This window comes from Panthera uncia, chromosome D4, assembly GCF_023721935.1.
Source record: "Panthera uncia isolate 11264 chromosome D4, Puncia_PCG_1.0, whole genome shotgun sequence".
Taxonomy (NCBI): Eukaryota; Metazoa; Chordata; class Mammalia; order Carnivora; family Felidae; genus Panthera; species Panthera uncia.
The window spans coordinates 84,256,688-84,281,910 of NC_064807.1; the positions used below are offsets into that span (position 1 = coordinate 84,256,688).

Sequence of the window (25,223 nt, forward strand, 5' to 3'; positions counted from 1 at the left end):
CCCATTTGTGCTTGGTTCTTGACAGGCAGGTGGCATGTGAATGTCATTACCACAAGTCAAGACTGACTCAGCTTCCAGCCAAGCAAAGAGCCCAACCCAGATCCTCCCAGTGAGTCAGGCCCAGCCTGGGCAAAGGAGGGGTGGCCCGGAGGGGGGTTCACCCTAGGCATCATTCCAGCTAGGATGGACAACCCTGTCATACGCATGGAGAGAAACAGGAATTTGGCAGCCAGGCCTCCGGCTTGCCAACCTCTGCCTACAGCTGCCTTCCTCTGGCCCTTCCCAAGGGATACAAGCTGGCCCCAAAGGGTGAAATACAGAGCTCACAAGCTGATTTCTGTGGGCTGACTCTAGCCCACAGGTGTGTTTTGTTTGGCTTGCACAGAATGTACAAATATTTAGTAGTCAGTATGTTTAAACGGGGAGATTGCACATGAAAGCCCAGATTTCTGGCTGTTTTTGTAAAAAGGAAATATCTGGCAGGATGGGCCCACATTCCTGACTGTCAGACCTGCCTGAGGCCGAGTTCAGCCTCCATCCAGCTAACCCGATGCGGAAGCAGGCAGGGGACTTGTTAACTGAGCCAGAGGACTCTTATCTGAGTGGTTGTAGGCCTGAGTTTGTGACCCTGGGATTAGAATCCTTGGAGAACGTGCTGAGAGGGGTCCTTAGGTGAGCCCCTTCCTGCCTCTTGATGTGTTCATATCTATTACCCGCCACAACCTAGGCCCTGCGTGGAGCCCTGGGGCTCCTCCCGGCCCATGCACAGCCATCACATGATTCATCTGCTTCATTTTCCTCACTTAATCTTCTCATTATCTCCCCCCCCCACCCCCACCCCGCAGGCAGGGGTTGCACAGGAGGAGAAACCCCACAGCCAGGTGGTGTGATGGGATCTGCCCAAGGTCACAGCACTCAGGTGGGGTGTGTCCTCTCAGGGCAGAGCTCCTGATGCACCTGTCACAAGACCGGGGTCCAAGCCACAGCTCCAGAAGGCTGATTCACGCTCACATGCTCACGGGAGATTGACTCACAAAGAGGAGGCTGTGTAGCCAGGCACACCTGGGGTGGACTCCCAACTCTACCACTTACAAATTGCATGCCATCAGGTGAGTCTTGCTTCAGTCTCTTTATCCGTCAAATGCAAAACATCTCATGGGAAATGCTGCCACTGTTCCATTCAGTTGACACTTGCAATAAAAAGTCTGTCAAATACCTGTTGGTGAGCTGCCCCACGTGCTTGAAAAGTAGCTATGAAGAAGAGTGATGTTCTGACTCTTGGTTTCGGCTCAGGTCACGATCTCACGGGTCGTGAGTTTGAGCCCCTCAATCAAGCTCTCTGCTGACGGCGTGAAGCCTGCTTGGGATTCTCTTTCTCTCCTCTCTCTGCCCTCCCACGTCTCTCTCTCTCTCTCTCACTCAAAATAAACAAATAAACTTAAAAAAAAAACTGATGCTGTTGCCATAGGGCAGTTGTTCTTAACTGGGGGGAGATTTTGCACAGGGTGGGGGACAATTTAGCAACGTCTGGACACAGTTCTGACTGTCACCACCGGATGGGATGTACTACTGGCATCTAGTGTGCACAGGTCAGGATCCCACTAAACAGCCTACAGCACATAGGCTGGCCCCCCTGAGGAATGATCCAGTCCAAGAAAACAATCATGCTGGGCACCTGGGTGGCTCAGTAGTGAAGCATCTGACTTCGGCTCAGGTCACGATCTCTTGGTTTGAGAGTTCGAGTCCCACTTCGGGTGAACTCGTGCCCCGCTTTGGGTAAACACGAGCCCTTCAAAGCGTGAGCATGAGCCCTGCTTCGGGTGAGCCCTGCTTCTCTCTCTCTTCTCTGCCCCTCGTGGGATTCTCTCCCTCTCTTGCCCCCTTCCTCTCTCTCCATCACTTGCCCCCTTCCTCTCTCTCAAAAATAAAAAATAAAAAAACAACAAAACAAAACAAAAAAACCATGTTGAGGTTGAGAAATCCTTCTACAGCAGGGCCCAGACATTTAAACATGCTATTGCACTACAATGCGATAAATAGGTGAGAAAGAAAGCACAGGGTGTGACTCAAGAAGACTCCCTGGAGGAAGTGACACCCAAGCCGGATGTGAAGGATGAATAGAAATTAGGAAAGTGATGAGGAAGAAAGTTGTTCTGATTAAGAGGAATAGCAAAGGCAAAGGTCTGGAGGGTAGAAAGAGCCTGATATTTTTAAGGAAGTAAAGTTTATTTTTCCTTCCAGTTTTATTGAGATACAATCAATGGACAAATGTGAGAAATAAGCCCCCTGACCCAATCAAAGGAGGGACGCGGAGACTCGGAGCACAGTGAAGCGAAGCTTTAATCAGCGTTCTCACAAGAGCTGGTGTCTGATGGACAGACACTCCAGGAGGCAACAGCAGACAATTTATCTCCTAGCATGAAGTCCGTCCCCTTGTTCCTCATTGGCTGAGTACTACAGAGGCAAGTCCCTCCCCTGGTTCCTCATTGGCTGAGTACTGCAGAGGTCACAGCCTTACCTGGGTGTCCTCTATGCCCCTGTAAGGCAAAAAGCAGTCTGACTGGAACAAATGTACATTCCTTGAGGTGACGCAGGAAGAACTGAAGTCCTTTGGCACATGCTTATTTTTTTTTTAATTTTTTTAATGTTTATTTGTTTTTGAGATAGAGACAGAGCATGAGTGGGGAGGGGCAGAGACAGGGGGAGACACAGAATCCGAAGCAGGCTCCAGGCTCTGAGCCATCAGCACAGAGCCCAATGCGGTGCTCGAACCCACGAGCTGTGAGATCATGACCTGAGCCGAAGTCGGACGCTCAACCGACCGACCGAGCCACCCAGGCGCCCCTGGCGCATGCTTATTGCAAAGCCCATGAAACATAAGCCCCCAAAGTGGAAAGGGGAAGAACCAGGAAGTGAAGCATCTAAGGGTTTGGGACTCCATTGTGCAGCGCAGCGGGGAGGGGTTCGTACATATTTCCAATATGTTGTAATCCTATTGTTAACCAGACAGCACAGCTTTTCTTTGGTATTTCTAACAATGAATCGCTTACTTCTCACAGTAAGGAAGTAAACTTTCACGGTGGCTGGAATGAAGTACAAGATGGGAGGCAGCATCAGACCATGAAAGGCCCCTGTAGGTCACATGCAGAGGCTTATACTTCAGCCTGAGAGTTAAGAGAAGGCCTTGAAAGAATAGAACAGGGAGTGGCCTGGTTTGATTTGCTTCTGAAGACTCTGGAAGGGTGTGGAAGCCGGGAGGCTGCTGTGGGTAACCCAGGTGAGAGAGAGACAGGTGGATAGATTTGAGGGTTAGAAGCAGCCTTAACAACTGGAGGATGTGAGGGGCGAGGCCACGGGAGGAAACAAGGATGTCACCTGGGCTTCCAGCTCGGGCAGCTGGGGAGTAAGGGTGCCATTCTCAGAGCTGGGCTAAGCCAGGAACAAAGTGGACAAGGCTGCTGAAACCGAGTGGCTCCCAGTGAGGGGACTGTTGGAAAACAAGAGAGTCCATGTGGACTAGAGTTAGGGAGAATGGTGTGGGGAGCCATGGGGGTGCACAGCAGTGGGGGAGCCTACCCAGGAAGTGATATCCAGGCTGAGCCCCAAGGGCCACCCAGGAGTTGGCCAAGGAAGAGGTGGGGCACAGAAGGTTGATGGCCCAGATTTGACAGAGAACCAACACATTCCAGCCATGCCAACTTCAGCTCATCTTCTATTTATTTATTTATTTATTCATTCATTCATTCAGACAGAGAGGTGGGGGGAGAGGCAGAGAGAGAAGGGGACAGAGGATGCAAAGCGGGCTCTGTGCTGACAGCAGAGAGCCGGATACAGGGCTCAAAGCCAGAGCCGTGAGATATGACCTTAACTGAAGTCGGGTGCCTAACCGACTGAGCCACCCAGGCTCCCCTCATCTTCTCCAATTAAAAGAGTGGGTTTGTCTCTGCCTGTTCCTCTCCGCAAGCACCTTGCCACTCTCTCCAGCCCTGACCAATTGTCTGGAATTTCCCCAGGGGTCAGGAAGTCTTTTTCAGGGAGATCTCCGAGCAGGTCTGCACAGATGGGCCCCTTTCTAATGTGCAAAGACTTCCACAGTAGAAGGAGCCAAAGTACACCCTCCTCCCCACCCCCGCCCCGCCGCACTGCCACCTGCCAAGGGTTTTTGCTTCTAATCTCTTGGCTCAAAGCTACAGGAAATTGAAAATAGGTTCAATAGGGTCTCTTTCAAAATCTGGGGAGCTCCCTTCCCTCCTGACTGGTAGAATGCTGGAATGTGGAGGAGAGGCTGTCTTTCATGGGCCAGGAGTCCTGACCCCCATTTATAATAAAAGCAGCAAGTTAGCTTGATTCCAGAGATGGCCTCCAACCGTTCCTCCCCTCCCCGTCTGCGAGAGCCACAGCTCCATCAAGAGGCGGAGTCTCTTCCTTCATCCCCTTGAATCTGGGCTACCAGGTGACTGCATGACCAAGAGAAAAAGTGAAGTGTTGCTGTGCCAGATGGAAACCTAATCTTTCAGAGGACAGGCAGCTTCCGGTTCTCGTTTTTGGGACCCCAGCCACCATGCTGTGAGGGAGCCCAAGCAGCCACGTGGAAAAGCCCATGGAGAGGATGGAGTTCCCAGCCCACGTCCATCATCAACTTGTGAGACATGTGCGTGAGCTCTCTTGGAAGTGGAGGGTGCCCCAGCAGACACTGAGAGAGACAAACTGGTCCCTCTGAGCCCTGCTCATACTGCAAAATCACAAACAAATAAATGCTTGTCGTTTTACGCTCAAACCACTTTTGACAAAGCTCCCATTGTGATCTTAAGACTCACTCACTAGCTACCCCTTTGGAGTATCAAGTCACTGCAATAATGATGACAGCAGCCAGTATTTATTGAGCACACGTCACGTCCTAGGCACACGCTAAGTGTTATGTACCTGATCTCATGAGATGGGTTAATACTTACAGTGCTTAGGACAGTGTCTGCACATGGTAAGTGCTCAATAAACAGTAGCTATTTGGGGCACCTGGTGGCTCAGTCGGTTAAGTGTCCAACTCTTGATTTCAGTTCAGGTCATGATCTCACGGTGCTGACAGCGGGGAGCCTGCTTGGGATTCTGTGTCCCCCTCTCTCTCTGCCCTTCCCCCGCTTATGCTACCTCTCTCAAAAATAAGTAAATAAAGAAATAAACTTAAAAATTTCAACAGAAAATAAATAGTAGCCATTCCCATTGAATAACACCGCATAATAGCCCCAGCACGTGAGGACTGTAATTCATCATTCCCGCTTTAGAACTGAGAAAACTGAGGTCCGGCAAAGTTAAGAGACACAGTGAGTAAATAGTGGAACCCAGCTCAAGCCCAAACCTGCCTGAGCCCAGGGGCTTTTTTCTGGCCCCTTGGTCCTGCTGGGCAAACTAAGGTTCACAAAGGACACCTTTCTGAAAGATTGCCATCAAAATGGTTTAAAACATAAAAGGTCTCCACTCCTTGAACCAGTAAGTTTCAGTGGGTTGGATGATCTCCCACATTTCAGGAAGGACTCCAAAACCGTCACCCCCAATGTAAGTGACAGTTCTCCAGTAGCAGCATCAAGGGGAGGTGGGTTTAATTCTGTTAAACCACCCCTTGCCCTCTTAATATGAGCGTCCAAAGCCTGCAGAGAATAAGAGAGGTCACTGTGTTTCTCTTTCAAGTGCCAAGAACAATTTAGCACATCGTGCCTCCTAGGCCTCCTCATTTGACCTAGAGACTTCTCAAGGTTAGGCTCAAATGGTCTCTAGGTGATTTCACATCTGACTGGCAGCAAGATTAGCATGGTTAAGAACAAGAGTTAAGAGCATAGGCCACCCCAGAGAATCAGGTAGCTGTGTGATTTTAAGCAAATGGCTTAACCTCTCTGATCCTCAGTGTCCTCATCTGCAAACTGAGAAGAGTATTATTACCTAATTCGTGGGGCTATTGCAAGGAGCCAATGAGGTAATGCCTAGACAGAGCAGGGGCTTGGTTAATTCTGTTTTTATTATTACTAACTATGGGAGAGAGTGGTAACTACATCCAAGAAGGCTGGGCTCCCTCCAGAATTAAGGCCACTCTTAAGTGAGAATATGTGCTAGGCAGGACTTCTCAACTGTCAGCAGCAACTCCTGAGAACCACCCTCACTGAAGCGTGCTCCGTGATTCCATGATCTGTGATTACAGCTCAGATTAAGTCTTCTAGCAAAGTTCATCTGTAACCTTCAGGAAATACCAGAATCACCCAGAGAGCTTGTTTACAAAGCAGATTCTTAGAGCTCTCCTTCCAGGAGTCTCTTTTAGGTTTTACGTGGGGTCAGGCTTGGGATATGTTTACCCAAGTAATTCTCATCCAGAGTCTGAAACATTGCCCTAAACCAAGGATAGGCAGACTTTTCCATAACAGAGAGTAAATACTTTTGGCTTTGTGGGCCAGATGTCTCTGTCACAACTGCTCAGCTCTGCTATAGGACAAAACCTGCCACAGACATTAAGTAAATGAAGAGTTGTGGCTGTGTCCAATAAAACTTTATTTACAAAGACAGGTGGTGGGCCAGATATGACCTCTGGGCCATACTGTGCCAGCCCCTGCTCTCTGCCAGCCCATATCTCTTCCACCTATAACCAATAAAGACACGGCTATGTGTAAAAAAAAAAAAAAAAGTGATACATGTTTTTAATGTAAAATTATGACCTGGAAAGAAGCAGTCAGTTTAAGTGATCCAGGATTCCTCCTTATACCCAATTGGAACAGATCCAATACTGGCTCAGGTTGCCAACCCCAGAGAAAAACCAAACCAAGTGGCAAGTCCTCAGGAAGTCTCCACAGCTTCCCGGCCAGGGCTGTCGGGCTCCATGGAGGGAGCGTGCCCGGGCTGCCAGGGGCTGCTGCTTTACAGCCCGCGGAGCTTTCTTTCCGCCATTCACCCCCTCACCAGCCTGATTCCTCTCCACTGCTCTGTAGCTGACGCTGCACCCGTGCTCCACAGGGGGGGGCGGACCGTACTGTACCGCAGTCACCTCCCGACCATCTCTGGGCGCATCTTCCGGTGATTGCAACCGCAGAGCAAGCAATTCCAAACATACGTGCCCAGAAGCGCAGCACCTCCATGGTTTAGCTGAGATCCCGAGCCTCGAGTTGCAACCGTTGGTCACGCGTGGCCAAGGCACCGGCAGCAAAATGGCAATCCCGGGGAATGATCTGGGGAGATGCGAGCGTCTCGGTGATCGATGGCGATTCTGAAAATGAAACAGACAAATGCCATCTGGGTAAACTCCCTACAGAAGGTGACAGAGGGTCAAGACGGAACAGGGAACACTACCTCCTTCCACACTCCGAGGTCGATCTGCTCTTCCCTGAGCACAGAAGTCAAAGGTCCCGCGTCTTAGGTCAGCTCTGGCTCTCCCACCTCAGACACTCGGGGCCAATCAGGCCTTCAGATTCGCCCAGCCAGGCAGCGGGAGTCCCGCAGGAACACGAGGCGCTGAATAATGGGACAGGGAGTCCGGGGCGTGATGCTGAGGAGGCTTTTTCCCACAATGAGTTTCGGAATGGTGGAGTCAGCAGAGAGGAAAGGAGGAAGGGTGTGGCCAGAGCTGCCCCCCGCCCTTTCCCATAAGGGGTCGTCCGTGGTACAGAATAAAGACAAGTGGCTTGAAGCAAGCCTTCTGGAAGAAGCCAACCGGTCACCTCAGATTCACTGCAGGGGCGGGTGGAGGGAGGGGGGGAACAACACATTTCCACGCGAGTCTGTTTTCTCTCGAATTTACAGCACCTAAAGCCTGATGCCCGACCTGAGTCAAGAGCTGTCAGGACAAACCACTAAAGGGCTGCCCAGGGATGCAGTGGAAGACAAGACGGTGGCCAAGCTGTCCCCACCGCACCCAGCATCCCTGAGCCCAGCGGGCCCCATCCTGGGTGTAATGCAGAGGCAGCTCAGGGTATATACCAAGGGGGCCCCTGTCAGGCCGGGGCTGGGGTGGGGGGTGGGGAGAGCACAGATTGACTAGAATCCCCTGAGAACTGAGGCACGGTGCAAAGGAGAAAAGGGTGGGGTTTCCTCTTCAGGCCTAGTCACTCTGCCTCCCTAGGGAGGAAGAAGGTATTGTGTCACTGCCAGCACCACCGACATCTTATTCAAAACGATGACACTGGGTTGGGTTGGGGGGGGGGGGGGGAGGGGGGAGAATTTCAGCACAGACCCCGGCTGGGAGACGGCCCCCAGGGAGAACCTCCCTTACAGTTGTCCTAGACAGGGTCTGGGTCGTGTCCCAAGCCCTGGCTCACGACAAGGTGTGGAGCCTCACCAGCGCCCACCGCCCACCTAACCAATCTTCAGGCTGTCAGCCAGGCAGCTCGAGTGGTGAGGGTAAGAGAATGCAGGTCCCAGGAGCCCAACAAGTTCATCTCTGTCTCCCTCACTCCTCCGAAACCGCGGACCCCTAACAGTCTATCAAAGAGAGAGCTGTCCACGTGGCCCAGTCACAGAACCCACGTACAAGACCACAGTGACGTCATCCGAACAGAGCACAAGGCTGGCGCCGCCCCCGGCCTCATTGGATGATGCTGTCGGGCTGCCCGTTCTGGGCCACCTGTCCAGGGTCAGAGGCGGGAGTGGGGTTGGGCGTGTTGCTCTGCAGGTAGCGGCGGAAATCTTTGATCATGGGCCGGAGGACCTGGATGAGGACACTCAGCGCTGCCTGGGTGCCCTCCATGGCCTGGGCCTGGCGCTCCTGGGCGCAGGCCTGGACCTCCTGGGAGCGGCGGATCATCTGCAGTAGGTCGTTCTGCTGCTCCAGGTGCTGGGCGATCTCCTTCACGTGCAGATTGGTAACTCGCTGCTCCTGGATCAGCTTGGCGGAGTTGAGGGCGATGCGGCTCTTGAGCGCCTGGGGTTTGACCGAGGTATCAGCGTGCTGAGCCATCATCTCCACAGGGGCCTCGGCGGGCAGGGGTGGGGGTGCCTCAGCGGTACAGTACTCCACCACTCCCTCCTCCAGCGTGTGATAGGTGGTCTCCGTGGGGACTGTGGGGGAAGAAAGAGCAAAGGCAGTGGCAGGTCACCTGCTGGAAAGAATGAAGCTGGCCACACAGGGCGGGGAGGAGGCCGTTAAGCCCTATTCTGGGGGAATTCAGGTCCTTTGGCTTTAGAGCTCTTCTTGCATAAATCTAGAATCTAAAGCGTTTAGAATCTACTTGGTAACCACAGGACCAGTCCCAGATCAGGCAAAAGCAAAGATGCTGAGAACAATGCTGGCGCACAGAGCGCCTACTATGTGCCAGGCACCGTGCTAAGCCCTTTGCACGCGTTAGCTCGACGAATCCTCAGAATGGCACAGAGAGGCAGGCACTGTCGTGTTCCGTTTTGGAGATGGGGAAAGAGACTCAAAAACGTGGAGTACTCGCCCAAGGTTACGCAGTTTATTCAACAGGCCCAGGAAGCAAGCCCAGGTCTCCCTAACACCGGAGTCCAACTTGCTCAGAACCACAGCACTGGGATGCTTCCAGCCGATAAAGGCAGGGCCACATGCTCTCCAGTGCCAGCACTCAGCAGCCATCTTGGGTGGGACTCTGCTTGAAGCGTTTGCAGCCACGCTCGCCTTATCTCCCTCCTTCTTTTATGGCCAAGCAGTTGCTGAAGTGCCCAATAAATGCCTCCTGTCTCCTTGGCCAAAGGAATACCTAGAGGTCCTTGCTGTTCTAGAGCAGCAACTGCTTTAGACTAGTGTTCGATCCTCTTTCCCACCTTGCTATCCTTAGAAAATATGGCTGCAGGGGGGATGGCACTCACACATACACCCAATTCCCCAGAGCCCCACTGAGAATCACTGACCGATACAGGCCAATAGCCCAGCACAAACAAGCAGTTCACGGTCACTGGTACAAACCCTTATCTGAACTGACAAATCCAACCAAACCATCGTCATTCATAGCTGAGAACCTTTGAAGGAATTCTGGGTGGGCTGTTTGGGCCTCCACGCCTGTGGGAAAGGTCAATTTTCTCTATCCTTCAGTGCCAACATCAGCTCTGGGTCCCCACCCCGATCAGGAAGCCCCTTCCTTCTGAGTCCTTAGGTTCTCCTGACTGACACTACGATTATTCATGTGTGTCTTATCTGTCCTACTAGAATATAGCTGGCCTATATTTTAAACACCTTGGGAATCCAAATCCCGGTGCCAAGCACGATGTTTGACATGGAGTAAGTGCTGGTGTTTGAGGAGTGAACGAACAGATTAACGCTAGGAACCATGAGGTTTCTGAGCAATGCCTGATGAACGTTTGCCGCACTGAAAACCCAGAACGTCTTTGTCCAGAATCGATGCCTTACTTGAGTATTATTATTCCCATCTATCTGTCCATTCGACAAATATGTCCTGACTGCCTACTATGTGCCAGGCCCTGTGATAAGTCCCGTGGGGATACAGACATGGTCTCTGTCTTCAAGGACCACAGAGTTCAGTCAGTCATGGACACGAATGATGGCAAAACAGTTGAGAGCAATCCAGCCCATCAGAAGTCCAGACTGTGTGCTGAGGAAGTCCCAAAGAGAGTAAGATCACTTCTGTCTGCGGAGCTCTTGGAAGGCCGGGTGGTCTTCCAAGACTCCCATCTGACCTTTGACCCTTGGCAGCCAACCTTCCCCGGGCTGCCCCAGCTCTGGCTGGCCCTTCCCATTTATGCACGACGGACTGGGCGGGAGAGGTCACTCACTCTGTGTCAGGGTGACCGTGGCTGCGGCTGCAGTGGCTGTGGGTCCAAGGGCCACGGGGTGGATCTCTGTGGTACTGGGCAAGCTGATGATGGTAGCCTCGCCCAGCAGGTTGCAGATGCGCTGTTGCATGGGGGTGAGCAGGACGGGGGCTACAGCTGGGCCACCGCCGCCACTGCCACCACCTGTCCCAGGCCCACCGGCTCCATCCTCCTCAGTGGGCCCTGGGGCCTCGCCACCCTCCACCGCTGCCCGGACCTGGGCAACCTTGCGACGGACCTCGGTCTTGAGGTCGGACCACTTCTTCTTGACCTCAGGCAGCTCCCTGCGGCAGGTGGCCACCGCGTTGACCCTTCTTAAGATGCCGTGCCAGGCCGCACTCTTGGCAGCCAGAGGGACCCCGGCGTTGAAGTGGTTCACCAGCAGGTGCTTCTTCAGTTCCAGCTCCTCTACGATGATTTCCACCTCTCGCTCAGAGAAGTTCATCTTCCTCTTCTTGGCTGGGACGGCCATGGCCTCTCCCCACCCTCCCTTTTTAAAGAAATTATAATCCCCCCAGCCGCCCCAATTCCCCTTCTCTTCTTCCTCAGCCTCGCCTCTCACCCACCCCCCTACAGGGGATAGGCCGGGCTTGCCCAAGGCCAAGCACCAGGCCTTTGGTAACCCCCCTCGCTACGCAAAGTGCGTAGGGCCCAGCCCCGACCGGCCCGGCCGCTGCCAGCCAGCTGCGTAATGGCTTCCTGAATCTGCCTCTTCCGCCGGGGCGTGCGGAGATCCGCCCACTTCCCCTTTTCCCGCCTCCCAGACCTTCTCCCGGGGAACGTGCCCTCCTGGTTGGCCGCGGCTCAGGTATCACGTCGATCACTGGTTCTTGTGATCTGTCGCTCAGCTAAAGGACACGCCTATTTGCTGGAATTGGCCTGATCATTGGTCTGTCGCTACAGAGCGCTCCGCCCACCTGCCTTTATTCACTTCCATTGGAAAATCGTTCTGTCCTTCAATCGTCAGCATTACGACTATTAAACGCCGTTAAATTCAGCTATTTTATTGGTGGTTTAGGGAGTTCGATTACCAAAACCCGGCCTCCTGAGGATACCTAGTGCTTTTGGCCTTGAGCCACTGGCCAATTAATTTTTAATTCTACTCACGGGGGCCAACTCTGCCTTGCAGCCTCAGCTCACAAGTGCTCTTCACACAAATCCTACTTCCCACCCGAGACTACGATATCTCCGTACATGACCGCTCCTCCCAGCCTTACGATTCCTCAGCCTAAACAGCGTTTCTCAATGGAAATTGGACACGGGGCCTTCCGCCTGCTAGTCACATAACTTCTGCCTATCACGGCGTGATTTCCTCTCTCTGGCCCAGCTCAGCCAATCCCCACCTCTTTGAATTTGAATCGGCCGCAGGCTGAGCAGGGATCGCTCCGCCTTCTCCATTGATCCGCACAGTGCCCGCGGAGTGCGCCGTCCTCGGGGAGGCTCCGCCCCGCCCAGGTGGCCGTCGGGGCCTGTGACTGGCCCACGGCGCGCCTGGGGGCGTGGCCAACAAGGCGGCGCGCGGCGGGGCGGGGCGGGGCTCCCGGAAGCGGCCCCTCCCGCCCCCTTGCCGGCTTCTTCCATCCCGCGCTCGCGGTCTGGGGACTCCAGCGTGTCTTCCGCGTTCTCCCCGCCGGCTAGCCGCCCCCGCCTCGCGCCCGGCGCCCCTGTCTCGCGCCCGATGGTGAGCAGTGTGTTGTGCCGCTGCGTGGCTTCCCCGCCGCCGGACGCCGCCACCGCCGCCTCGTCGTCCGCCTCGTCGCCGGCGTCCGTGGACCCGTGCGGCGGCGCCGTCTGCGGGGGCCCGGACCACCGGCTGCGCCTGTGGAGCCTCTTCCAGACCCTCGACGTCAACCGTGACGGCGGCCTGTGTGTCAACGACTTGGCCGTGGGACTGCGGCGCCTGGGACTGCACCGCACCGAGGGCGAGCTTCGGGTAGGCGGCGCGCACAGTCCGCGCGGTCTGGGAGGGGGCTTCTTCGCGCCGCAGCTCCGGGGGCTCGGGGTGACAGGTCTGGGCTGCTTGGTGACAGGTCTGAACAGCCCGGCTTCTTGAGCAGCCCCTGGGAGCGTGGCAGGTCTGGTGGACCGCCTGTTGGGCTGGGTAGAACACCCAATTTGTGCCTTGGTGGGAGTGGAGCTGCTTCTTGACCTCTGTGGGTGCTAGGGCCAGGGGGAAAGGCTCTCCGTGGGCACAGGTGGGCACCGTCTGGGGCTGTCTGGTGGGCAATAGCCCTTTTTACTTAGGCTTTCCCCAGAGTAGAAGGCCAGGTCTCGGGAGTCGCCTTTTGTCACCCACTGACCTTCCAAGCTAAGCTTGATGCTCTCCCCTACCCCCCATGGACTATTTCATCCATCCTCCAGCGGCACCCCTCCCTTCCCTTCTCGTTTCCATGCCAGCCGTGGGCCCTGATCTGGTTCCTCTCAGAAGCATGTGGGAGTTAGAAAAAATGGGAACTGGGGTTTGAGGCAGCTCTGTGAGGATGTGGGTGAAGACTGACAGTTCTCATTGTTTAGGCTCATCCCCATTGACGTGCTTATCCAGAAGATGGGATAGTGATCTAGAGTGAAAGAATCTGGGGGGAAAGTCTTCCTAAAAGTGAAAGTGTTGCAAACCTAGGATGTTGTTATTCCTGTTCTGGAGTGGCTTTGGCCAAGGAGGATGGGGGGACAGAAGATGGACGGGGGGCCATAAAGAAAAGTGCTGTCCTTTCTTTATAAGAACCTCAAGCAGAGGCTGTCCCTTCCCCTTCTGTCTCTCATGGTGTTTTCCCGGCCCGGCCTGACTTGGTAGTCTCAGGCACTCTTCCCAAGTGTTTGATTCAGTGTGGCTTAACCTGATTTCCAGCCTGGACTAGAACTTCCGAGTGCTTTACCTAGTAACCTGTTTCTCTTCTGAGTTTAGTTTGTTTGGACCATTTGTACGTAAAACAATTGGAGAATCTCTCATAGCCAAGTATGAAAAAAAAGTCTGATAATACACCAGTGAATTAAATCCATTTGTCGGTTGGGTGGGTATCTGTAAGGTGTTTTTAACTCCTGCCCACAGTATATTGGGTCAACATCTAAGGTGTTTAATCTACTTAGGATCAGCCTAGGAAGACCAAAAGTAACACTGTGCCAGATAGAAGCTTTGGGTAAGTCCAAGAGGCTTAGAGACCAGTTTAAGTTTTTTTTCTTCTTCTGAGTTTTACACAAAATGGCATTGTGAGCTAGATATTTTCCCATACATATCTGATGAATAAGTCACTTGGAAAGACAGGATGGCTAAACTCAGAGGGTCTGGGCTCAGTGAAGTGTGAGCCTATGTGAACCTTTCTGCTTTCGTGGACCTACCCACCTGACATATGTTGCCAGGCACGTCGAGGGCATCTGGCTGCAGGAGTTACTCAATATTTTTATGCCATGCTTTGTGCCACAACTGTAATTCATGATACATCTGATATTGATGCTCATCTTTTTTTTTTTTTTTTTGGTAGTAAATTTGTAAGGGCATATAAGGAGAAAGTGACCATGTTTCTTTCAGGTGTTAAAAGAAAACTTTTTCAATTAACCAAAGGGAGCTTTGCCCCTTGGGGTCACACTGGCTCTAAAGTCTTGGACTCTGACTTATCTCAGTTCTGTGATATGAAACAATTCCTTATTACTCTTTTGGTGTGTAGATTTAGTGTGAACTCTATTTCTATACCTCTTTCAGCTTGAGACACACAGAATGAACCAATTTACATCCAAGTTACCACTTACATCCAAGAGCCACTTACATCCAAGTTAATCCTGTGGCAAATGGTTGAAGTATTAGAGAACCTCCTTTTTTTGTAAATAAGTGGGCCACAGGAAGACATACTCCCTCGTGAACCCCCCCCACCCCATATCACTTCCTGTCGAAATCTATCAGTATTAGCTACATACAGAAAAAGCGGTGTTGCAGTTTTGCAGAGCTAGCAAAACCAAAAGAATTTGGGGGCCCTTCTGTCCGAAACGGGGCATTGGAAAACACCATATCAAATTTTGGTAGCTTCTTCACGTGACCCAGAGGGCCAGTCTGAGATGCAAGGGTTTGTGCCGGAATCCACCGTGAGTGCTTATCAGTGGGTGGTGGTGAACCCAGGCCATGTGACTACACAAAGCCTCTTGCTGGCTTACAACAGGTCAAGCCAAGTTTTCTTTAGACACGAACCAGCCGTTTTTTGGCACCTGCCTTTATTTCAGAAGAAATTGGGACAGCCGAGGGAAAATAACTTAAAATGGAAGTGGGCAGAGAAACCCATGGCAGCCAGCCAGGGAAATCTTCTTTGTAAAGGGCATGTGAGCCAGAAGCCCGTCCTAGGACAAAAGAGGGGCAGGGCTTGTTAAAGAAAGAAAAGGGATGACGACACCAGTAGTGACTTTGGGAGATGAGGCTTCAGCTGGAGCTAATTATAGATTGCCTATTTCGGCAGTTGCACGTGACCAAACACCATCTTTTTTTTAAAACAAATTTGAAACCTCGGTTAGAGCTCAGGCAGCCAATTAGAGAACGCAAACGGGGTGACATGGAAACAGTTGTCCCTTCCGCTGAGGCTTGTGGGCCCTCTTAAGGGACTGGTGTTTCATGCAGGTGAGGATTCCAGAAGGCCTGTTGAGTCTGCTCACTCAAAAGACTGGCATATGCGCCATGGAGTTTGAGCCCCACAATGACGTGGTGAAGGAAGCAAGACCGTGTTTTCACCCCATTTTACAGAGCAAGGAACAGAGGTCCGAAAAGACCATTTGGCCACTGAGGAATTACGCCAGAGAAGCAACTGGAACTGTCTTCTGATTCCTGCTCCACTCCTCTCTAACTCTACCAGTTTCCGAGGGACACACAGAGAGTTCCGTCCCGGGCCCACAACAGATGAGGAGAGATCCATTTAGAACCACATCTGTTATTCCCCAAATAGATTTCAAGATTATCCAGAGATTATCCTATCCAAAACTGAGAATCCACCCTGCCCTAATTCTCCCCCTGACCTGAGCGGCGTATAGTGAGGCAATATCTGTTGACTTGAAATAATTGAATAGAAGATCACCAATGTCAAGTTGGTGTTGCTTAATCCCAGAAGGTACTGTTGCACTCTATACCTTTTACTTTATTCTCTTTCAAAGGTTTTATTTTTAAGTAATCTCTACACACAATGTGGGGCTTGAATTTATAGCCCTGAGTTCAAGAGTCACACGCTCTTCTCACTGAGCCAGCCAGTCGCCCCGAACTCTATACCTTTTAAATGTTTGGCCTTTTGTGAGGAAGGTATTTACCTAGATGGCCAGACTTAGGTGAGATCATCTGCAGAAGAAAGAGCCTTATCATAGAAAGGGGATGGACAACATTTAATATAATATAATATAATATAATATAATATAATATAATATGATATAATGGCCCATTAGAAAAAGAAAAATGCTATTTGCAGATTGGATTGAATTCGTATATTAAACTGATTGTGTTTTATTGTTGCAAAATTGGTTCCTGGCTTGCAGTAATTATCAAGTCAACTAGAAGGTTGTTGTTTTTTTTTAATTCATTACCATTTGGAAAGGTGGAATGAGGTACCCCTAAGACCAAATGATAAAACAGGAATATACCAGAGTGGGCCTCATCTGGATCTGCAGCTGGATTCCTTTGATGTTCAAAGAGTCATTAATTGTTGGAGCCTCACAGAAACCACAGGGGACTGAGAGAAACAATAACTTTGCTGGTATTCATTTGCAGTCCTGCTGAGGACAGCCTCAAGGTGAATCTGGTGAACACAACTCTACTTATCCATTTGGACTAGTCTCATTAACCTAAATCTGGGCAGACTTTTCATTTTTAACCATTTCTTCTTATACTAATGTGAATTTGGCAGAATCAAAGAATTTAGTCTTGGGAGGGTCACTGGCCATCAGAGGCCAGCCTCCCCACCTAGTGTGGGGAGCTTTCCTCCTATGGCATCCTTCATAGACGGCCGTCCAGCTCATTCCATTGTGGACCTCGTCGGGGTCATTGTGAGTTCTTTCTTATGTCAGACAGTCTGCTTGCATCTGAAAATGCTACCCGTTTGCCCCAAGTGATCCAAGGACTCTGTAGGTATCTGAAAACAGCTGTCTTATCTTTCTATAATTTCTGCTGCTGCTAAAGGCAGGTTTTATCATGCATTTCTTGATATGCTGTCTGTACCTTTCGGGGTCCCTCATCTGAGGCAGGATACCACGGGAGTACAGACTCCTCTCGGAAACATTGCACCAAGTCGAAGAAGCCAGTCACAGAGACCATGTATTATGTGATCCATTTATATGAAAGTCCAGAATAGGGAAAGCTATAAAGACAGAAAGTAGACTAGTGGTTGCCTAGGCCTGGGAGGGGAAGGGAACGGAGAGATAAGATGATAACTAAAGGGCTTGGGGGCTCTTTTGGAGGTGAGAAAACGTTCTACAGTTGACCATGGTGATGGTTGCACCTATCTGTGAATACACTAAAAACCACTGAATTGTATAAATGGGTGATTTGTATGGTGTGCAGATTTTATCTCAATAAAACTGTTTTCAAAAACTCAGTACAGGGGCGCCTGGCTGGCTCAGTTGGAAGAGCATGAAACTCTTGATCTTGGGGTTGGGAGTTCAAGCCCCACGTGGGGTGTAGAGATGAGTTACATAAATAAATAAGCTTAAAAACAACAACAACAAAAAGCCCAGCACAGGATTTGTGGTACAAAACCTGGGTGCAAAACTTGTTTCTGCTGCCTGCTAGCCGTGTGACCTTGAACACATCCCTCAACCTCTCCGCGCCTCAGTTTCCGTATCAGACACATGGCGGTATGAATACCTATTTCCTAAGGTTGTTGTGCGATTGAATTAGATAAAGTATATAAAGAGCCTAGCAGAGTGTCTGATACCTAGGTGTTCAACACAAAGTAACTTTCTCGTCCACTGAGTCTTTGAAAATAAGATGCCCAGCCTTGGTTGTAGTCATCTACAGTGTCTCCCAGATTGCCTAGGTGAAGAGCGGAACAGAAGGAAAGAGAATGTCTGGGGACATCGGTAATTAAGGTTGTATAGCACCCGGGTCTCCTTCCTCTCAGCTGAGAGGGCCTTCTGTTTTCGAGAAGGAATGTGGGTTGCTGGGCCCGGCCGACTTGAGGAAGATGGAAACAAAGAAACCCTGCTGGCAGGAAATCTCTTAAGAAGTTACTGAAATGGGAGACTCACTCTACACCTAAGGAAGTCTTTTTAGCCCACATGTTCCCCTGGATGGCACTGGGCCCTTATGGGCTCTCACAAGCCTTTTGCCCGCCTCGTGAGCCATGGATGGCCTTCTCTGACGTCTGAAGTTCGCTGTGAAGTTGTGAAAATGGCAGCTCAAGTGGAGCTGACTTCAAACCTTTGGAGATAAGCTCGCCAACCTCGTTATTTTGCAAAAGCGGGACTGAGACTCAGAGGTCAGGCTGGCTTAAGGCAAAGGCAGTAGCAGAGTGCAGGATTTTGACTCCACCTAATTTAGCTTAGCATGCGCTGCCTCCTTGCTTCCGTGGCTGTGGATACTTCACTAGACCTCAAGGCTTTGCAACTTTTATTTTCCCAGTTCATGACATTGACGCATCTGCCTATAACACCCGCTCAGCATTTTAGGACCCCTGATGGTGCCCAGGAAGGAGTGACTAAAATGATAGGTACACTCTTCCTAAGTATGAGATATAAAAGACTCAACACAATACCTTAAGGAAAAAAAAAAAAAAAAAGAAGGAGAAATTTTTGTCTTAAAGGTGTACCTTCCAAGTTGGGGTGCCTGGATGGCTCAGTCGGGTAAGTGTCTAACTTCGGCTCAGGTCATGATCTCGCAGTCTATGGGTTCAAGCCCCAGGTTGGGCTCTGTGCTGACAGCTCAGAGCCTGGAGCCTGCTTTGAATTCTGTGTCTCCCTCTCTCTCTCTGCCCCTCCCCTGCTCCCGCTCTGTCTCCCTCTCTCAGGACTGAATAACTTTAAAAAAAAAGTTTCATAAAAAATAAATAAATGAATACAAAGGTAGAGCTTAAGGAGATTCTTATCTGCTTTAAACTCTAGGCCAGGAAGCTTGAAAAGGAGGTGAGTCATGACTCATTTTCTAGGGCCAAAGGGGAAACTGGAGATGGTGGCTGTCCCTGTTCCTGCTGTTGCTTTGTGAAGCCTTCCACGTTGTTCCCAACAACCCCTGGCCTCATGCCTTCTTTCCTCCAGCCCTCCCTCCTCGGCTGGAGTCTGACGTGTGACTCTTCTTACCAAAACACAAAGAAAACCACCTATATTGTGTGTTGGAAAACTCTCAAAGGCCATTGAGATGCCAATGGTGAAAAGAGGAGGGCAGAGGATAGTTTAGAACGAGCACAAACTGTGAAATCTTGGCTGTGGGTGACAAAGTTGAATAGTCCTGTTGGTTAAAACCAGCCGGCTGCAGCCCCCGAATATAAGAGGTAGCATCTAATAAATCTATAGCTAAAATATGCCTTTTCTGAATTGTTTCTTAAGAACTGGTTTGGTATAAACCAGTTATGCTTACACAGAATTCCCAAGGCTGCCCTTCACACCTCAAGCAGTGTCTTTGCTGAAGGCAGCGGGTGGCTGGGTTTCACACCCCTGTCCTGGCTCTTCTCTGCAGTCCTCACTCGGTACAGAGCAAGCAGCTGGGGAGAGCTATTTTTGCACCGTTCATCCCATCTCAGTTTGAGTCTGTGAGCCTGAAATCAGTTTTAAGAAACTGAAAACATTTAATGTTGCTTTAATAATAAATCCGCTGGTCTGCCTTTTTGAGTGGGAGAAGAGAAGGTGTGGATGAAGATAAAGTGGGTGCAGAAATTTGACTCAGCATGTGCCCATGGGTTTGGCTCCCACTGATCAAGTTTGGATTGGTTGAGAAATTTCCGATCATTTTGGGTGATTGGGTTTTCACTGGCTGGCCTCAGTACCGCGTCCTGCCCCTCCCCCTTGCCGCTTGCCGCAAGGAGAATCCTGCCCTTCTAAAAGCACACCCCAGAAATATTATGCCATGTTTCCACGTGATCTCTTGCTTCCATAGACCTTTAATTTACGTGTCACATCTCAAAATCCTATGCTTGAAAATCGGGTTAATCTTGTATGCCTCTAACTTTCTTTTAGAGAAGAGAAAAAGACATCTTCTAGGCATTGACCTTGAACTTGGGGCCTCAGTGGGGACTGGCTGTTCACCAGGAGTAGACAGAAGCCCTCCCAGGAGTTTTCTCCAGAAGTGCACTTCGCTTTCCCACAGTCAAAGGAGTGTCCTTCGGGGACTTTTTTTTTTTTTTTTTTCCGCCAAAGCTAGAGTTTTTGGTTTTACTTCCTAAAATGGAAATAAACTGGGGGATTTCACCTTTGTCATCACTACAGAACTGTCATCTTCGACGCCTTGGTTTCACGGATGCCAGAGGAGGCAAGGGCCTGGCTCCGCCTCGTTGTCTCCATATAACCCACTTGGCCAAGCCAGTCCTCATTTTCAAGGCAAATCGGTCTGGCTTTCTGTCAAATAAAATCTGGCTTCATTTTTCAGTTAAAAAAAAGTGTTAATAGGCTTCCCTTTGACAACAGCTGTTCTGAATGGTAAATAATGCTAAGATAGGTAGTAGGTAGTTAAAACTGGTAGACACAGACGTGGAACGTGGCTCTGGAGCCAGTCGTGGGAAATCCCTCTCTGCCTTGTCACAAGACTCCTCAGGAATCTCTAGCTGTTCTTCTGTGCCCTGCTCTAGGGGCCTTTTGCACCCTGGGCAGTTCCTTAGGATAATTTGGAATGGGCTCCCACAGGGGCGTCGATTCCATTGGAGTCTGTTTTCTTTGAAAAGTATGGGAGATCCCGTTTTTATCCAGCAAAATTGGTTTTCTGGATTCTTGGAAGAGTGGGTAACTTCTGCTGGTGATTAGCCCCCATCTTCACTTCAGTTCTGTTGATGTGTATAAGCAATAATTATGGGAGGGTTGTACTTGCTAGCCCGGTCTCTGGATATGGGTGAGCTCTCTTACCCAAGAAAGCTAAGTGTGGAAGAATTGTATTATAGGAATTGCACGTAACCCAAAAGAAACTACTGGTCCACCCGGTACCCCTGGTTTCGGTGATGATGTGTGATATAAGGAGAGCAATGTACCACATTAACCCACGAGGAAACCAAAGATACAAGAGAAAGTGCTTTAAAATAAAAATACTGGCAAAGTATGCAATTGAACAAACTTTCATTGATCTGTCTTAGGTGCAGATTTTAAGGTAAAGGAGGCATTGTCTCTCCCTTGCCTAGTTTGTTTTTTTTTTGTTTGTTTGTTTTTTGTTTTTTTTGGTGGTGGTTATTGATTTTAGAGAGAGACAGGGTGCAAGCAGGGGAGGGGCAGAGAGAGAGGGAGACACAGAATTCGAAGCAGGCTCTAGGCTGAGCTGTCAGCACAGAGCGAAACACGGGGCTCGAACTCCCTGGATTGTGAGATCATGACCTGAGCTGAAGTCAGATGCCCAATCGACTGAGCCACCCAGGTGCCCCTCCCTTGCCTAGTTTTATTATTTCCTTCTGCTTAGTCTGGGTTTATTTTGTTCTTTTCTGCTTTCTTGAGAGGGAAGTTGACGTCACTGATTTGAGGCCTTTCTTTTCTAGTATGGGCTTTCCCATCTAAGTACTGCTTTGGCAACATCCTACAGATTTTTTTATGTGTTCTGCTTTCACACCATTTGAAATACTTTCTCATTTCTTTCTTTTTTTTTTTTTTTTTTTTTTAAGTTTTAAAAAATGTTTTGAGAGAGAGAATCCCAAGCAAGCTCTGCACTGTCAGCGCGGAGCCCAGCGCGGGGCTCAAATTCACCGACTGTGAGATCATGACCTGAATCAAAATCAAGAGTCAGACACCTAACCGACTGAGCCACCCAGGTGCCCCAATACTTTCTCATTTGTCTTTTGAGTTCTCCTTTGACGCATGGATTATTTAGCGTTGTGTTACGTTGTTTCCAAATATTTAGGTATTTGCCAGGTATCTTTCTGCCATTGATTTCTAATTTGATTCCACTATGGTCAAAAAGCATATTTGGTACAAGCTGAACCCTTTTAAATCTAGTGAGACTTGTTTTGTGAGCCAGAATCTGTTCTGTGGATACTTTGAAAGAATGTGTATTCCAGTCTCGATGGGTAGAGTATTTTATAAATGCCAGTTAGGTCAAGGTGGTTGATAATGTTGCCCAACCAAGCCTTCTGTGCCCTTGCTGATTTTCTGTCTACTTGTTCTGCCAGTTATTGAAAGAATGGTGTTAAGATCTCTGATTATGATGGTGCATTTGTCTCCTTTTCCTTACGCTTTTGTTGGTTTTGCTTCATGTATTTTGAGGCTCTATAATGGGATACAGAAACATTTAGGCTTCTTATGTCCTCTTGATGCATTGACCCTTTTGTTATTATGAAATGCCCACCATAACATCCTTTGCTCTGAAATCTACTTTGTCTAATGTAATATAGCCATTCCAGTTTTCTCTGGATTAATATGAACGTGGTACAGTATATCTTTGTCCATTCTTTTATTTTTAACCTATTTTTATGTCTATATATATATTTTTATTTTTTTAACGTTTATTTATTTTTGAGAGAGAAAGAGAGACAGAGCACGAGTGGGGGAGAGGCAGAGAGAGAGGGAGACAGAATCTGAAGCAGGCTCCAGGTTCCGAGCTGTCAGCACAGAGCCTGATAACAGGGTTCGAACTCATGAACTGTGAGATCATGACCTGGACCAAAGTTGGACGCTTAACTGACTGAGCCACCCAGGCGCCCCGTATCTCTGTATTTAAAAAATGTTTCTTGTAGGCAACATATAGCTAGATCTTGCTTTTTTAATCCCAACTGACCATCTCTACCTTTTAATTGGGATGTTTAAACCACTCGTATCTACTGTTGTTATTGATATGATTGGGTTTGAATCTACCACCTTTTTTTTAAATTTTTTTTTTACATTTATTTATTTATTTATTTATTTATTTATTTTAACGTTTATTTATTTTTGAGACAGAGAGAGACAGAGCACGAACGGGGGAAGGGCAGAGAGAGAGGGAGACACAGAATTGGAAGCAGGCTCCAGGCTCTGAGCTGTCAGCACAGAGCCCGACGCGGGGCTCGAACCCACGGACCGCGAGATCGCGACCTGAGCCGAAGTCGGACGCTCAACCGACTGAGCCACCCAGGCGCCCCTACATTTATTTATTTTTGAGAGACAGAGTGAGACAAAGTGAGAGTGGGGGTGGGGAAGAGAGAGAGGGAGACACACAGAATCTGAAGCAGACTCCAGGCTCTGAGCTGTCAGCACAGAGCCTGACGCGGGGCTCGAACCCACAAACTGAGATCATGATCTGAGCCGAAGTCGGACACTTAACTGACTGAGCCACCCAGGCACCCCTGAATCTACCACCTTTTTATTTGCTATTTGTTTTCTATGTGTGCCATCTACTCTTGTCTTTCTTTCTGCCTTCTTTTGGGTCAGTTGAGTATTATTTATGATTCCATTTGGTCTCTTTTGTTGCCTTACTAGCTGTAACTCTCTTTCTAATGGTAGCTTTAGGGATTATAATATACATACATTTTTAACCTACCACAGCCTAACTTAACTGATATTATATTAAATAGTTGAAGAGGGGCACCTGGGTGGTTCAGTAGGTTACCCACCGGACTTCAGCTCAGGTCATGATCTCACGCTTTGTGGATTTGAGTCCCTCATTGGGCTCTGTGCTGACAGCTCAGAGCCTGGAGCCTGCTTCCGATTCTGTGTCTCCCTCTCTCTCTGCCCCTCTGCCACTCCCATTCTGTCTGTCTCTCTCCCAGAAATAAATAAACGTGAAAAAAAATTCTTTAAATACTTTAAGAATCTTTGGGGCCTGGGTGGCTCAGTTGGTTAAGCATCTAGTTCTTGAGTTCAGCTCAGATCATGATCTCACTGTCCATGAGATGGAGCCCCACACTGGGCTCAGCGCTGACAGCATGGAGCCTGCTTGGGATTGTCTCTCCCTCTCTCTCTGCCCCACCCCCACTTGTGCCCGTGCTTCCTCTCTTTCTCTCTCGAAATAAATAAATGAACTTAAAAGAGGTGGGGGGGAATCTTAGTATACAGCTGACCCTTGAACAACATGAATTTGAACTGCGGTGGTCTACTTCTACATGAATTTTTAAAAAATAAATACAGCAGTACAGTACTGTAAATATATTTTCTCTTCCTTATGATTTTCTTAACACATTTGGTTTTTCTAGCTTTATTAACACTACAGTATATAATACATATACAAAATATGTGTTAATCAACTGTTGATGTTATCGGTAAGGCTTTTGGTCAACAGTAGACTTACTATGTTTTTAGGGAATCGAAAGTGGATTTTTGAAAAATTTATTGTACTTATTTTGAGACAGAGAGTACGGGAGGGGCAGAGAGAGAAGGGGAGGGAGAGAGAGAATCTCAAGCAGGCTCTCCGCACTGTCAGCACAGAGCCAGATGTGGGACTTGAACTCACAAACCATGAGATCAAGACCTGAGCCGAAATCAAGAGTCGGTTGCTTAACCGACTGAGCCACCCCGGTGCCCTAAAAGTGGATTTTTCTTTTAAGTTTATTTATTTATTTTGAGAGAGGGTGCGGAGGGTCAGAGAGAGAGAATCTTAAGCAGGCTCCACACTGCCAGCACAGAACCGGACCCCAGACTTGAGATCATGAACTGCGAGATCATGACCTGAGCCAAAGTCGAATACTTAACCGACTGAGCCACCCAGGCACCCCAAAAGTGGATCTTTAACTGCTCAGGGTTGGAGCCCCAACCTTCTGCATTGTTCAAGGGCCAACCATACTTTTATTTCTATTCTCCTAGCTTTTGGGCTGTTGTTCTCATATATTTTTACTTCTACATACGTCATCAGCCCGCGATACATTGTTTTGTTTTTGCTTTAAACTTATCTTTTACAGAGATCTAAATAATAAGAACAAAGTCCTTTATATTTACCTATACAATTACTATTTTGGTCTTCTTCATTCCTTTGCGTAAATCTAGATCTTCCTTCTACCTAAAGGACTCCTTTAATATTTCTTGTAATGCAAATCTGCTGGTGAGAAAATCTTCCAGCTTTCATAAGTCTGAAAAGTTTTTATTTTGCCTTCCTTTCAGTAGGTGTTTTTTTGGGTTAACAGTTTCTGATGGGAAAGTCCCCAGATATTCTTATCTTTGTTCCTCTGTATGTATTGGGTCTTTTTTTCTGTATCTGCTTTTAAGATATTCCTCTTTATCACTGGTTTTCAGAAATTTAATTTGATGTGCCTGAATGTAGTTTGTTTGTTTGTTTGATATTTCTTATCCGTGGGGTTTGTTGAGTTTCTTCGATCTGTGGATTTGTAGTTTTCAATGAATTTGGGGAAAAATGTAGCCATTAATTTCTTTAAATGTTTTTTCTGTCCCTGCCTTCGTGAACTCTGGTTCATATTAACCTGTTAGCGGTTGTC

The 25,223-nt window shown here is 49.1% G+C and overlaps 2 protein-coding genes and 1 non-coding gene across 4 annotated transcripts in view; 1 reads left to right on the top strand and 2 right to left on the bottom strand.

The window, feature by feature from the left end:
* Positions 1–4,127: 4,127 nt before the first annotated feature.
* NAIF1 (nuclear apoptosis inducing factor 1) lies at positions 4,128–12,180 on the bottom strand. Of its 2 annotated transcripts, XR_007457450.1 has the most exons (3): positions 10,714–12,180; positions 7,324–9,027; positions 4,128–7,240 (listed from the first exon to the last, which is right to left on the bottom strand). XR_007457450.1 is itself a non-coding variant. In XM_049629227.1 (2 exons), exons 1-2 carry the CDS (start codon positions 11,222–11,224, stop codon positions 8,555–8,557), a joined length of 984 nt encoding a protein of 327 aa, XP_049485184.1. In that variant the 5' UTR covers positions 11,225–12,180; the 3' UTR covers positions 4,128–8,554. The 2 variants fall into 2 exon arrangements, 1 of the variants encoding a protein (XP_049485184.1); XM_049629227.1 differs by having other exon boundaries at positions 4,128–9,027.
* Positions 12,181–12,317: 137 nt separating this feature from the next.
* Positions 12,318–25,223, top strand: part of SLC25A25 (solute carrier family 25 member 25) — a 34,123-nt gene continuing 21,217 nt past the window's right edge. The window contains exon 1 of the mRNA XM_049629237.1: positions 12,318–12,685. Within this exon, the coding sequence (XP_049485194.1) occupies positions 12,431–12,685 (255 nt within the window). The 5' untranslated portion in view covers positions 12,318–12,430. The remainder of the gene's footprint in view (positions 12,686–25,223) is intronic.
* Positions 22,851–22,935, bottom strand: TRNAR-UCG (transfer RNA arginine (anticodon UCG)). The gene has a single exon. It is a non-coding gene; the product is annotated as a tRNA-Arg (tRNA).